Source organism: Cyclopterus lumpus, chromosome 21 (assembly GCF_009769545.1).
Source record: "Cyclopterus lumpus isolate fCycLum1 chromosome 21, fCycLum1.pri, whole genome shotgun sequence".
Classification (NCBI taxonomy): domain Eukaryota; kingdom Metazoa; phylum Chordata; class Actinopteri; order Perciformes; family Cyclopteridae; genus Cyclopterus; species Cyclopterus lumpus.
The window spans coordinates 7,591,609-7,605,765 of NC_046986.1; the positions used below are offsets into that span (position 1 = coordinate 7,591,609).

General features: G+C 45.7%; 2 protein-coding genes across 2 annotated transcripts; both read left to right on the top strand.

The window, feature by feature from the left end:
• Positions 1–1,097: 1,097 nt before the first annotated feature.
• Positions 1,098–8,736, top strand: cracdla (cracd like a). Its single transcript, XM_034561810.1, has 10 exons — positions 1,098–1,152; positions 2,195–2,259; positions 2,404–2,548; positions 2,653–2,788; positions 2,874–3,014; positions 3,984–4,226; positions 4,332–5,370; positions 5,635–7,277; positions 8,112–8,232; positions 8,342–8,736. The coding sequence occupies exons 2-10, from the start codon at positions 2,202–2,204 to the stop codon at positions 8,536–8,538; spliced, it is 3,723 nt and encodes a 1,240-aa protein (XP_034417701.1). The 5' UTR covers positions 1,098–1,152; positions 2,195–2,201; the 3' UTR covers positions 8,539–8,736.
• Positions 8,737–9,982: 1,246 nt separating this feature from the next.
• Positions 9,983–13,514, top strand: creg2 (cellular repressor of E1A-stimulated genes 2). Its single transcript, XM_034562474.1, has 4 exons — positions 9,983–10,665; positions 11,178–11,348; positions 12,415–12,527; positions 12,621–13,514. Exons 1-4 carry the CDS (start codon positions 10,282–10,284, stop codon positions 12,760–12,762), a joined length of 810 nt encoding a protein of 269 aa, XP_034418365.1. The 5' UTR covers positions 9,983–10,281; the 3' UTR covers positions 12,763–13,514.
• The last annotated feature ends 643 nt before the right edge of the window (positions 13,515–14,157 follow it).

Below are 14,157 nucleotides of genomic sequence, written 5' to 3' on the forward strand. Positions count from 1 at the left end.
GCCATATATGTCCTTTTACGTGTAGATTACCAAACATTAAATCAACAAATAAAACCACATCCCAGACTCTTACGTCACAGTCAGTTGCATGTAATCCAGATGTCGCCGGCTGGGTTTATTTTTGGGTGGGAGAGATAAGGATTTGTGTGATGAGGAGCCTCATCAGAGAAGCTGCTCAGCCACAAACAAAGGGTTTGCTTTCCTCTTCCTGCTTCCTTCCCTCATCCTGATTGTAGCCTCGTGGCCTAGATAGTGCTCCCATCTCTCTGAATGCTATCCTGCTATCCTTATGTGGGAGGTGCGGGCTCTCCCCCCCCCAAAAAAACTTTATCAGTTTAGACAGTTCAGTGTAGATAGAGTGGAAAGATGCAGCAAAGGTCTATTTTATGCATGCAGAAATACTTGTGACCGGCGATGTGCGGACATTCATGTATTCATAAAAAAACCTGCAAATAATTCAATTAAAAAAAATGATTATTTTAGCTCCAATGTCTGGTACATTTGGATTAACTCTGGATCTCACCATGATGGGAGGTGACTAATTCATGGTTAGTGTTTTAAAAAAAAAAAATCTTTTAATGTTTAACTTTCTTGAACGCATTCACACACACACACACACACACACACACACTCACTCACTCACTCACACACACACACACACACACACACACACACACACACAGGCTCCCCTTTGTGACCCATCGGGGGTGTAATGCGTAAACAGTCCTACGAGCCGTAGTTCCTGTGTGCTTGTCCTCTTTCCAACTGGAGCTTTATATATATTTTTTCCCTCTACGCTCATTTCTGGGCCTAAAATCAGGTTAGCGATTTATAAGCAGCTTAGCGCAGAGGGCCACAGTGTGCCACTAATGTAATAGAGTATCTCTCTCCCTTCTCTCTCTCTCTCTCTCATTCTCTGTCCCTTTTTTTTTTCTTTGTGCATTACCCTGTCATGGAGTGTCCTCTCGCTCTCTTTCTCCCTGCATGTTTTCTCATTTTCCTTCCACTTCCCTTGTTCCCTTCCCTCCGCATCTCCCTCCGTCTTCAGATGTGGACGACGCAAGCCTGAGGTTTTAAACATCAGGACGACTCTGCCCCGAGAGGAGGACGAAGAAGAGGACGAGAAGCAGAGGCGCTGCTGTTAGACGTTGGGTAAGTGTCCTCCTTTTTGCACAAAAATGTGTGTGTATGTGTGTTTAAACAGTGAGATGGAGCGGTACTACTGCAGTATACCTGGCATGGGAAGTTTGTGATTAAACTGTCGTTGTGGATTATGGTTGCTGTGGAATCTCACAAGGATCTCTGTGCAATGTTAATAATCCACTGGATTATCATGTGTTCCTGTTGGGGCTATATAATTTGACCCACTGCTTGACAGAAAAAAAGGAAAAAAACCTGATTCATGAAATACTCAAGCTTTCATTCTTGTGGAAAATCCACAAACAAGTGGAAATCGAGTTCAAATGTGGAAGTCACAAGCGGCCCTTTTTTTTTTTTGGAGTGTCCTCGGTTATTCCTGCGCTTGTGTCCTTTGAAATAGAACGCGTTCATATTGTGAGAGCAGGCGGCGTGGTAGGAGAGGTGCAGTGTGGACTTTGCATGTTTATAACTAGCCAGATCTTGTCTTATCAGGCACACACACACTGTATGCGATCATGCTCTCTTTAACAGGTCCTCAGCAGCACAGCTGAGAAGTGTATAATTCACACAACCCTGGTACATCTTAAATAACACGTGAGCCGCGAGGGCACAGAATAAAGTCTGTAAACCCAAAGGAAACAAGCACCTTGCACTGAATCAATCAACCCAACCGGAGTGTTTGTCAGACAAAGTGTTGCCTGACCTGCACTGCTTTTGTTTCAGCCTGTTAAATACTTCTGAGGAACCTCCTCCGTTACCCACGCGGTGTGTTCTTTCTTGATGACTCCCATCGTGAAAAAAAAGCCTCCGTGATTAAATATTGTTGGCACGGTTTCCTCAGCGTGCCCCTGCGCGTGGCTTCAGCTCCGGTTTGTACCTTCCCTGATAATACCAATAAACCTTTGAACCTCGAGTCCCTGAGTCACGTCTTCAGGCTATCGCACGAGTGCGTTAAGTACATATTATGCCTTCCTGCCTTTGGTTGTCGTGGTCGCTTCTCTTTTTTCCGCGTCCTTCTTTACACGCTGTGCCCTCGTCTGTTCTGCACCTCCAGCGGTCAGATGGAGTCGTTCTCTGGAGATGCGGGAGATACACCTGGAAGCACCGAGGACATTCCAGGTGAGACGATGTGTCACGTAATTCTAGTGTTATGGTCAAGAGAAGGCTAGTCTTTGTGTGTGTGTGTGTGTGTGTGTGTGTGTGTGTGTGTGTGTGTGTGTTGCTGCTATCACCTGGATCTGTCTCCATCTCAATCTCTGTCAGAACGTAAAAAGTCCAAACTCAAGTCTCTGAAAAACCGTCTCTTCGGGAGGAGTAAGAGAGGAGGTGGAGAGGGAGACGCCAAGCTCAGCCACTCGGTCAGTGACATCACTGCAGGAAAGGGACCCGGATCTCAGGAAGATTTGGGGTGAGTGTTTGCATGATCTTTTAAACCATTCGCGTTACGGCTCCATTTTTCTGTTTTCCCGATATCTAGTCCATGCCGTCGCCTCATCTTCTGTTCCTCCACAGATGCTCCCAGAGGATGATGGTGTCACGGGCATTGTCCGCCGACAGCATCTTTCTGGCTGATCAGGTCCTGCCAGAAACCGAACCAGCGAGGGTCTTATCGCAGGAGAATGTCCACAGCAAAATCAAAGCTCTGCAGGTAATACGCCTTTTTATTCTCGGCATATTGTTGGGAACTGGGTCTCTCGTTCTTTGAAAATCACCGGTGCCTCTTGGTGTCGCAGATGAAGCTTCAGCAGCAGAAGATGCATCTGGGGCCGCCGCCTCTGGTTCTGCCAGCGAGACGGGCAGAGGATCCAGGAAGCCGGGCCGAGGACGGCGGTCTTCCCCACAGCCTCCTCGAGATCCCAGCAGCCCTCAGCAAGGTGATTCTTATCCCACTTAAAGTGACACATGCTCAGTTATCTGCTTATGTGATCAGTGCACCCGCAGTTTAGGACGATTTCAGTTCATCCTGAGTGGATTTATCGATCAGACTCTCCTCTTTGATTTTCACCAACCGGTTTGACTCAACTCCATCCAAATGTCACACTGTCCATGTATCCATGTTTGTTTCTTTTAGAGGATTTGTGTTCTTCCGTGTCTGCAGTTACGTATGCAAAGCCAACACTATGCAAGAAGGGCACTCCTCTAAATTGTAGAAATGTTCTATCTAAATTATTATGGGTTCAAGATAAGTAGGATTTGATTGAATTCAAAGTGATAAGGCTGGCAATATTTAACATTTAACAAATCCTAAGAAAATGCCAAAACCAACAATGCTCCAATGCCTCTAAATACTGCCCGACTTCCCCTCACTGTCTGAGACACTCGGCCCGACCCAGCTCATTTAATTAAGGTGCAAATCTTGCAGAAAAGTAGGTCACCGATACAATAGTTTCTTTTTTTTAAAGGCACAGTAATCCCTAAACAGCTGTCCACTGATTTTTAGCAAACACTGTTGAATAGTAAATAGTGCATTTGTCAGGGACACAGATTATTGTGAGTATTAATAGGAGCAGTGGGATTGACTCGAAATCCTTCCCATGTTCACCATAATGATCGAACATGTCACCCAGAGTGACTCAATGCTTTGCTCTTCACAGCTTCCAGTCACTCTCATGTACATTCAGTATGAGGAAAAAGTAACATTAAAGCATTTAAAAACATAGTAGAAAATACTGACATGAACCTGGAAATGAGCATCATAGATGAGATGGTCAGCTTTGTCCAAATAACTACAATCAATATTTAGAAATATAATAAAATATGATTGTATTTTATTCCATATAATAATAAAATGTGATTTTTTTTGACCGGCATTCATGTCCATAATGATTTTCTATTCTTTTCAGACCCCATCCCAGCCATCGTCTCGTCCACTCTCGCCTATCCTCAAACCTGTTCAATCGGTGCCCCTGGCTCCATCCCTCCCTCTTTCTGTCCCCTCCAACCCCTCTTCCTCCGTGGTTGAGACCCCGTTGGACTTCAGCTATCCTGCCCGGTTCACCCCCTCCCTGGATACCTCTGCTGCGCGCCACCGGCTGGCTGTCAAGCCCAGAAACCAGCGGGCCGGCACCAAGAAGACACTCCATGCAGTGAATGAACATTTCTTCGCCTTGCATATTGTTCATGTAGACAAACAAACACACGCTTTATGCACTTCCCTTACGTTGTTTCTCTTCTTTCTTTTTTTCCCACAGAATCACTTGAATGAACAAAATTCTGACACACACGCCCTAAACAACGTCAACCACCCTGAATCAGTGAGAGAAGAAAAGCAGCTGAGTACTCCTCAAGAGGCGCTGACATCGGAAACAGAACAAGGAGGGGATGTCATTCCTATTACATCTCAGCGTCTTCCTTCAAAATCCCCAGAGGTGGCACCGATTACATCGGATGCAGCGCACAAATCATCCAGCCGAGCTGTTCCCCAACAGGACCAAGCTCTTCCTGGGAGAGGACCCTTTGCACCCTCCCAGGTACTTAGAGTTAAGCCCCACAGGCCGAGTGAACGGCCACACTCATCCTTCATACAGTCAGAACTGAAAGACAACAGAGACTTTGAGATACAAGCAATGTCCCTTGACAAGAGAAATACTCTAAACAAGGCCGGAATGACTGACGCCTCCTGCGACCGGCTCTGCACCAACTTCAGGTCTTCATCTGATCCACAGCGGGTTCAAAGTGAGACAGAAAGCAAAAGACGAAAAAGGAGACCCGCCCCAGGATCCGGGTCCTTCCATCTCTCAATCACCGCTGCCAAAGACCGGGATGGAGAAAGACCCCGATCGGGCAGCTGTGTTGGAGGGCTGGAACACATCGAAGCCAGACACAAGACGGTCTGGGGAGCGGAGGATAAACCCTCTTCCAGCACGAGGGAGAAGGAGGAACTAAGAGGGGTGGGAAGACTCAGGCCAGAGGGAGCTCCACATAAAAGCTCAGCACCATCGGACAGGAGAGGCAGCCTCAAACAAGTGGAATCAGTGACACCGTCTCAACATGTGACCACAGACGCTACAAAGGTAGAGGAGTTGGGGAGCAACCAGGAGACGGTGGAGGAGGCGCGGGATGTCGAGGACGATGAAGGGAAGACGGCGTTTGGTGTTAAACTGCGCTCCACATCTCTGTCGATGAGATTTCGGTCCGATTCCCCTTCACACCACAGCGCAAAGCTACCAGTGTGCGAGGAGCAATGTGACAAATCAAAAGAACAGGAAGTAGGAGACCTTGGATCAAAAGGTGAGTCTCAGATTTGTAGGTTCAGCATATAGAGGACATATTATCTCTTTTAAAGTATCTTTATCTTACTCCATACTCTGCTGCTATCCTGTTTCAGATCCCTATAGAGTTAAACATTGCACACATGCACACTGCAATTTGCACATAGTACATAATCACTCTACAGTGATAAGATCACAGGGGACCTTTGTCCTTTAAAATATCACTCAGGTTAACTTTAACAGCGCTGTCAAGTGTTACTAAGTCAACTGTGTCACTCCTTAGATCCAACCCCGTCTGGCTTCTCCCTCCCAGTCAAGCATAACCCGCTACCTACCGATAATCCTCCCACCATGGCAACAGAAGTGGAAACAACCTCCTCAAACCTCAAAGAAGTGGAAACCTCCACCCAGGAGGCCCAGCCTGCCCCCCAAACGGCCTCATCCGAGGGGACCTGGATGAGCTTGGCGATGGAAAAGACCAGAAGCCTGCAGCAGCTTTTTACTAGCAGATTTCCCAGAGATCTCACAGGTGTGCAGACAGCGGCTCGACCGCAAGCACAACAAGTACAGCCACAGCCCGTGCAGCTACAAAAAAGCACAACGCCAACCGAGGCTGCAGATCAGGCTCCGACTGTCAACCCGCCGCCAATGGCAACGCAACAGAAGACGCCTCCTCTTCAGCCGAGCACCTCCAGAGAACCACAAACACTGAAACTAACCAGCGAGCCCCAGTTGGTCTCCCAGTCCACGTCTCATCCGGCCGCACCGACCAATCCACGGACGACCCAGGCTGCAGATCAGGCTTCGACTGATGCGGTCAAAGCGCAGACTGTCAAACCGTCGCCAATGGCAGCGCAACAGAAGACGCCTCCTCTTCAGCTGAGCACCTCCAGAGAACCACAAACACTCAAACTAAGCAGCGAGCCTCAGTTGGCCTCCCAGTCCACGTCTCATCCGGCCGCACTGACCAATCCACGGACGACCCAGGCTGCAGATCAGGCTTCGACTGATGCGGTCAAAGCGCAGACTGTCAAACCGTCGCCAATGGCAGCGCAACAGAAGACGCCTCCTCTTCAGCCGAGCACCTCCAGAGAACCACAAACACTCAAACTAAGCAGCGAGCCCCAGTTGGCCTCCCAGTCCACGTCTCATCCGGCCGCACTGACCAATCCACGGACGACCCAGGCTGCAGATCAGGCTTCGACTGATGCGGTCAAAGCGCAGACTGTCAAACCGTCGCCAATGGCAGCGCAACAGAAGACGCCTCCTCTTCAGCCGAGCACCTCCAGAGAACCACAAACACTCAAACTAAGCAGCGGGCCCCAGTTGGCCTCCCAGTCCACGTCTCATCCGGCCGCACTGACCAATCCACGGACGACCCAGGCTGCAGATCAGGCTTCGACTGATGCGGTCAAAGCGCAGACTGTCAAACCGTCGCCAATGGCAGCGCAACAGAAGACGCCTCCTCTTCAGCTGAGCACCTCCAGAGAACCACAAACACTCAAACTAACCATCGAGCCCCAGTTGGCCTCCCAGTCCACGTCTCATCCGGCCGTACCGACCAATCCACGGACGACCCAGTCTCCCTCGCACTCTTCTACACAAGCAGAGACCTCATCTCCGGGCGCCACGCAGTCTCTTGCACAGTTGTACCTCATCTCGGGCCAGCAGCAACCCCCCCGGAGCAGTCGAGGTCTTCAGACCGTCCACCAGCTCAAATCAACCAACTTGGCTTCCACCGCACCGTACGCTTCGCCTCCTCCTCGCGTTTCTGCCTTGGGAAGAGGAGAAAGAGAAGCCGCCGGCAAGGAAAACGAGGGCGCGTCGCTGTCGGGAAGGCGGGCTGTTTGGGCCGGGTCAGTCGGCGAGAAGGCTTCTTTTTTGGAGAAACGGGCGGAGTGGACCGCTCCACGCGGAACCAAGGGGGTTTGTGGTACTTTCTTTGTCACCGTCTTTTCATACCGTGTTAAGGATAAGGCTGGTGGTATTCTATGTTTTTCTGACCGTCAAACAAATTCCACGAAAAGAAAGAAAGGAGTGTGATAGTATGTCTCTCAATACTTTTGTCATCAACCTAGTTTAATGTTTTTAAAAAGGGCTCAGTAATCTCCTAAAACAGCCGAGCACTGTCGTCTTTAGCCAGCATTACTCAAGTAGAAGTAAATAGTGCATTTGACTCCAAATAGTCTCTATAAACAGATTCCTGCATTCACAGGCGTTCTGGCTTCTTCTGTTTGTAGTTTGTGTCGTATTAACCCGTCACGTCCATGGAGTATTTGTCGAATGAAGGTAAACAGCAAAAGAGGTGGAACCCATTGGCCCAAATGCAATGTGGCTATGCACAATATCTCTCGACTCCAACTTCTCTCTCGCATCTCAAGTTGGTCATCGAACATTAAGCATTAAGCAAGTACGCGAAAGAAAGAAGACTTAGCCTGCATGTTCGGTGGTTATTACACCAGAACCCACAAATATAATCACTTGTCCTCAGATGCCTATCTATTGTCAGAATTATACCCGATGGGTCCCGGGACTGAATATTGTGGCTGATGTGTTTTTGGACACTGATGGTGGAATAAGTTAATAATAAGTATCAGGCTTTGGCTAAACAGACAATTAGCATGAATTTCTTGTTAGTTTTTGATCTTTTCATGAGATTTGATGACAATTTAATGAAATACAAAATTGCACTAGAACTAATATTGTTTTTAGACGGACACGTTATCCAGGCCAGATGATCTAACTCACAGATGTTCTCAGATGGAGTTGAAGAAAGCTCACGCAGAGGAGCAGGTGTCAGATGAATCCACTGCCTCCGTCAAGACCAAGCCCCAAAGTAAAGACATGAACCCGGAGGGACGACAAGGGGTACAACTCGCAGGTGTGCCGACACATATTAATGAAAACGTTGAACTACAGAATTCAGTATTTAATATCTCCATGTGCAGCGACATGACAAAATGTTTTTGTTTTTTTTCGTTTTCTTTTAGAGCCAAGTCCCGCCAAAGATCCAGAAAGACCCCAGGAGGACAAATGGCTGCAGAAAAATGTGGCGCCATCTTCATCGCCCTCATCGTCGCCCACAATGCCATCGGCGGTGCAGTCCGTGACTGGCAGCAGCCAGCCGTCCTGGATGGAACTGGCCAAAAGGAAGTCGATGGCCTGGAGCGATAAGTCCATGGACTGAGAGGAAGACAGTCCATCACGAGGATGCAGAGGATGCAGCTATATCGAGGCTGTTGTGCTTGTGCGATGAAATTCATTGAGTTGTTAAGTGTTAATATTATATTGAGAGACAGATAAAGAATATATATATTGAACATATCCAAGTTTATTATAATCCTTCTCCACCACAAGCACTTCAAGAGATACATGGTATTTCGAGAATAATGTTGTGTGTGATTCAGCATGTCACTGCTTTTAAAGGTTTATGTTAAATAATAAATTCATAATGTTAAGTTTGTTTCAATTGTCAAGTGTGTTTTTTTAAGACGGCTAGGGAGAAAATACTGAATGACGAAATTAAAATATTCAATAACTTGTTGTCGTTCTAGCTGAAAATGATTTTTTTAAATAACATATTTGTTTTCCTTTTAGACATTTAGTTTTGAAATCGTCATAATTAGCATTTCAATTCTTCAGTTATGGCCCAAAAACTTGTTTTTGATGGACCACAACATCAAATCAGTTCATCATTAAGTCCAGATGTACGTTTGGGCCAAATTTAAAGAAATTCCAAACGGGCAGTCACGAGAAAGGACCGGACCGACAAACCCGCTCGGCTATGGCTTAAAAAAAGTTTCTCTTACATTCCAGGTCATAAAAAGTGAAGCCAATGCAGAAATGCCTTAAACTTGCATTCTTTCTAATAGCCATCAACTGGTGACACCTCTGGTTGGAAAAAAGAAGTGTCTACAGTAGATGTATAGAAGCCCGACAGCGCCATCTACTGAGCAAGAGTAGAGCTGCAACAACACTGCACGCATCATCACAGGAGAAGGGAAATATAAAATAATGATATAAGCTGCAACTACATATGTCCTATTTAAGTAAAGTAGTGTATGAAGCGGCATAACACGGCCCCTGAAAAATGCCAGTTGCAATAAATCATTGGATCTGAACATATACGCCAGTAAAACAGCTTGCAAGGAGACCATCTCGCAGCCTGCCTGCGAATCTCGATAATTGGGCCAGACTTTGTATATTGCTCAATATTAAATATATGAAGATGGACAACGTTTCCGCTCCACCGTCATGTTTCTATAGACTACGCTAACTCCTGTGTGTAGTTATTCAATGTGGGTCCTTATTGTTTAATCTGGACCAGCGCGTGTTGCACAGGTAGAATATCGTTACGATGATGGAGATGTTTGTCCGTAGAATATAAAACATAAGCGATGTGAGAAAGCACACAGTGTTGCGTCACAAGTTAATTTGAGCGGACCACAGTTTCCCACAGCGGCGGCGGAGCTGGGTGTAAACAACGGTCTGCATGTTTCATTTACACACTGTATGAAGAGGAAACTGGTCTCAAATCGACTTGACGTCAGATCACGAAGTATGACATACATATAAGACTGACAACAAGAGCGTTTTGTCAAGTATTTATTGAAGTTAGTAGTATATTGAACAGGCATCAACACAGCCACCTACGTTGTCCTTCACTCTGGTCCTCGCTAAGTGTCCTCGGCGTCTCAACCACAGCCTCCCGAACAGGTGGTGCATTTCACAGCGAAGTCATCCGTGTTTAGTCTTTAACAACATCCCATAAAAAGAACGCGACAGAGAGGGAAATGTGTATTTCCTAGTGAGTCGACTTGGGTCCTGAGAGGCCGCTCCGACGACACATCTGCCTCACGCACGCAAACAAAACCAGTTACTTAAAAAACCAGTTAATCTCGCACAGCTGTGATTGTCGGAGCTCCGCGACATGAGGGCCCGTTACTTCCCCCTGGCAGTGTTTGCCAACGTCCTGTGTTTGTGTCAAAGCTACACCCTGAGGAGCTCCGTGTCCTGGGTCGTCTCCTCCAACGACGCGGTGGAGGACGCCGACCTGTCGGAGGAGGTCGCCCCGGCGTTGCTGGTGGACGGCGCGGGGCTGTGGAAGCAGGACAGCTCCGGGGAGCTGCGGGTGAAGCCGGAGAACGAGAACGTGGCGCAGCTTTCCTCTCGCTTGTTCTCGTATCGGCTGGAGAAGGTGAAGAAGTCCGGCAGCGGCAGCCCCCCACCGCACCAGGAGACCGCCAGGACCGCCAGATACATCGCGCACTACAGTGACTGGGGCCACCTGGCCACCATTTCAACCCAAGACCAGGTGAGACGCTCACAGTACAGTCAAGGGAGCTAGGTTATTATAGCAACATATTTATTTAAAACACTGACGTCCAGTGGTGGAAACGTTACATTTACTACAGTACTTGGTTATTTACACCTCATGCAGTCGTTATACTTCTACTCCACCACATGTATCTATGGTTACTTTGATTTTTACAAACACAACTTTCTTTAATTCATCTTTTTTTTTTTTAATCTGTGCTTCATTATTATATATATATATAGTATATATATATACTATATATATTATATATATATATATATACTTTAACTTTAAGTGCATTTTGCTGGTAACGATTTTAATGGGGGACTTTTAGTCATAGCAGTACATTGTACTTTTATTCTATCTCTAAGTAAAGGATCCAAGTACTTCTTCCGCCACTATTTGGGTCAAATGAGTTCTTGTCACCTTTTTTAGAGTGCATTATCTAAAATGTTACCCATTTGAATTGTGCATATTTTATTTATCACTGACTGTTTTAATACCAACAGATCAAAGGTCTCCCCTTTGGCAACATCTTCTCAGTCAGTGATGGAGCGCTGGACAACAGCACCGGAGTCATCTATTTCTATGTGACTCCAATGGACAACACTGTGTCCGACCTGAAGAGTAACCCCTACGCTTCGCTCACATTCTCAGAGGCTGAGGGAGAATTCTGCAGGTAAGCTTTCGTTGTACTCTCCTGAACTCGTGGCCAGATTAATTTGTTGAAGGGTCCCGAGGCAAAGAAAATCACAACAGGGCCCTATTAACCCCCAGTTTATTCCCGAATATAGGCAATATGTGATGTGTTTTCCCTGCCTAAATACTACTTGGCCCCAAAGTGTGGTGTGTGTGTGGTAGTTTGTCTAAACTAAAATAGTTTGTGGAATATGTAACAAAGCACAACACTTAAATAATAATGGTCTTTAAACTAACTCACTTAAAAGAGGGGAGCCCTTCAATGCGGATAATAAAACGGGGACTCACCCTGAAGGACTTTAATCATGTCAGTTGAATGCTTTCACACCGCTCTTTTTCAAACCGTATCAATATAATTAAACTAGAAGACCGACTCACTAAACTGGTGAGGAAGGCCGGCTCCATTATTGGCTGCAAACAAGACTATCTGGAACAGGTGGTGGAGAGGAGGACACTGAAGAAATGATTGTCCATATTGGAGAACCCGGACCACCCTCTCCACCACCTCCTGCAGGGACAGCGGAGAACGTTCTCCAACAGACTGCTTCAGCTCCGCTGTCACAAGGACAGATGCAGGAGAACGTTCCTGATGCAGGAGAACATTCCTGATGCAGGAGAACATTCCTGACCACTGCTATAAGACTGTACAATAAATCACCTCCTGGCCAGATCCTCCTCAAATTGAACAACATCAATAACCCTTGCACCACTTTCACTTTATACACACTTATTTATATACGTTGTATTTTTTTCACTTTCATTTTCTTTATTATTAATTTTATTATTATATTTAATGCTCTGCTATTTTAATGTATTGTGTGTGTGTGTGTGTGTGTGTGTGTGTGTGTATATATTGTAACCTTGTTTGCTGCTGCTACAAACAAATTCCCCCCTGTGGATGAATAAAGTATCATCTATCTAGCTGACACAGCTTTTTGGGCCATTTGTTGTCAGCGTTGCCTGGTTGGTGATCGTTCACTGAATTAAATAACTTCAAGCTAGAACCGTGTGTGTATTTTAACACTGGTCTTTCTGTTGTTTCAAGGCAAAATGGTGTACGACCCGGAAGATCCAAGATGTGCTCGACTCTCACTAACGGGCAAGATGGTGGAGGTGGCCCCGGAGGAGCTTGGGTTTGCAAAGGAAGCCATGTTTTCCAGGTAACTCGGCTAATGGAAGATGTATTGGTGTACGAATACATGTCGGCGGTGTCCAACCCTGACGGTGTTCATGTGCTACTTTTGGTTTTGTAGACATCCCGTGATGGCAAAGTGGCCAGTGGGGCACAAGTGGTTCTTCATGAAGCTGGAGTTGATCCAGGTCTGGCTGCAGGACTGGATTGGAGGCGTATCACTCATTCCACTGGAGGACTACTTTAAAGCAACGCCTTTCTGAGAACACTCCTCCCACTGCATCATGCCAGCCTACACAGATCAGTCCATCGGTCTACCCCACAGACTCTGATAAGGGGCAAGAATTCCCAAAGCAGCAATTTGCAAAGAATGTTAAAATTTAAATTCTTTAAAAGTGAATATTCTTCACTGTTGCCCTATAAATCAGTTCATTAGTTTCCTTTGTTTGGTTTGTGTGAATGTATTTTCATTGTTAACAAGCTCGTTAAATCATCACAGCTGGCAAAGTTTTACATTAAATATATTGTTTATAAACATTGATTACTAATGTTTTGGGCTACCTTAAGATATGTGTGCTGTTTGAAAAATAAATGAATGTCAGCACACAAAATTACCGTGACTACTTTTTAAAGTAAATATCAATTGGTTGTGTTAAGTTAGCATTTAGCCGTCAAAGATAATATTTGTAATGTCAACACGTCTGAGCTCTGTTTTTTTCATTTTGAGACTGAAATGTGAATGACTGTTTGGAGTCCAAAGTTAGGTGTAGGTTTGTTTTTTTTAATCTAGTACCTGGAAATAACCGGGACAACTATGCAACACTCAGTTATTTTTTTGTTGGTTGTCAAAAACAGTTTCTTTTCAAGGTCTGTTTAGGAGATGTTCTTGGAATGTAATCTATGAATATACATTGAAGTGAGATTGTTTTGTGCATTGTTGTTTTCCAAGGTCACAACTAATAAACTGTTCCTTGATAAGTAATATGCTTTGACATCAAGGATGCAAGATCGCCTACCAATAGTGTTGTCTGACTCATAGCTTGAACATGTACTACAGTGCTTTTGTGCATAGTACAAGCCATAATCTAACATACAAGGACCATGTGTGTCAAATAATGCGTTTGATTTCGATTTTTCTAACTCACTGGATGTGACATCGGCAGCCTGAATGGCAACAACAAAAATAAGAAACGCATGTGGATTGCAGTCGTCTCGCATGTGAAATCAAAAAGAAGTAAGATGTTTCTTGGTATTTAAAGGTTTATTAAATGGTAGGGACGTGCACTTTTTTAAATTAGTGAAGCACTGATGGGTTTTTGAATAAATTAAGCATATTACATCTACATCAATGCGGCCACTAGATGACGCGCTTTCTTTAGGGAAGAGTCGTTTGTCTCAGGATCACTTTCTTTTGAAGTATTTCAACCTGTAACCATTTTTTTTAAAAAATACTGTACGGTCAGCTGGATTCGCACCCCAATTATTAAACTGATGCTCACTGTTAGAAGGGGGGCGGGGCTCACACTAACAATGCCGGCTTCCCAAGTTGTAAATGCCCTCATCAATGCAGCGTGTTTCGGCCTGTGATGGGACACACACCACTCTCCTTCCTCGACGTCATGTTTTCGGCACTGCTCTCTTCTCTATCTCTCGCACCA

What these genes read in the sequence shown, in the direction of transcription:
- cracdla (XM_034561810.1), top strand. Translation starts at nt 2,202, where the DNA reads ATGGAGTCGTTCTCTGGAGATGCGGGAGATACACCTGGAAGCACCGAG. An exon ending in GGATCTCAGGAAGATTTGGG is followed by an intron (nt 2,549 to 2,652) that starts GTGAGTGTTTGC and finishes GTTCCTCCACAG; the next exon opens with ATGCTCCCAGAGGATGATGG. An exon ending in CCAAGAAGACACTCCATGCA is followed by an intron (nt 4,227 to 4,331) that starts GTGAATGAACAT and finishes TTTTTCCCACAG; the next exon opens with AATCACTTGAATGAACAAAA.
- creg2 (XM_034562474.1), top strand. Translation starts at nt 10,282, where the DNA reads ATGAGGGCCCGTTACTTCCCCCTGGCAGTGTTTGCCAACGTCCTGTGT. An exon ending in CTGAGGGAGAATTCTGCAGG is followed by an intron (nt 11,349 to 12,414) that starts TAAGCTTTCGTT and finishes TTGTTTCAAGGC; the next exon opens with AAAATGGTGTACGACCCGGA. An exon ending in AAGGAAGCCATGTTTTCCAG is followed by an intron (nt 12,528 to 12,620) that starts GTAACTCGGCTA and finishes TTGGTTTTGTAG; the next exon opens with ACATCCCGTGATGGCAAAGT.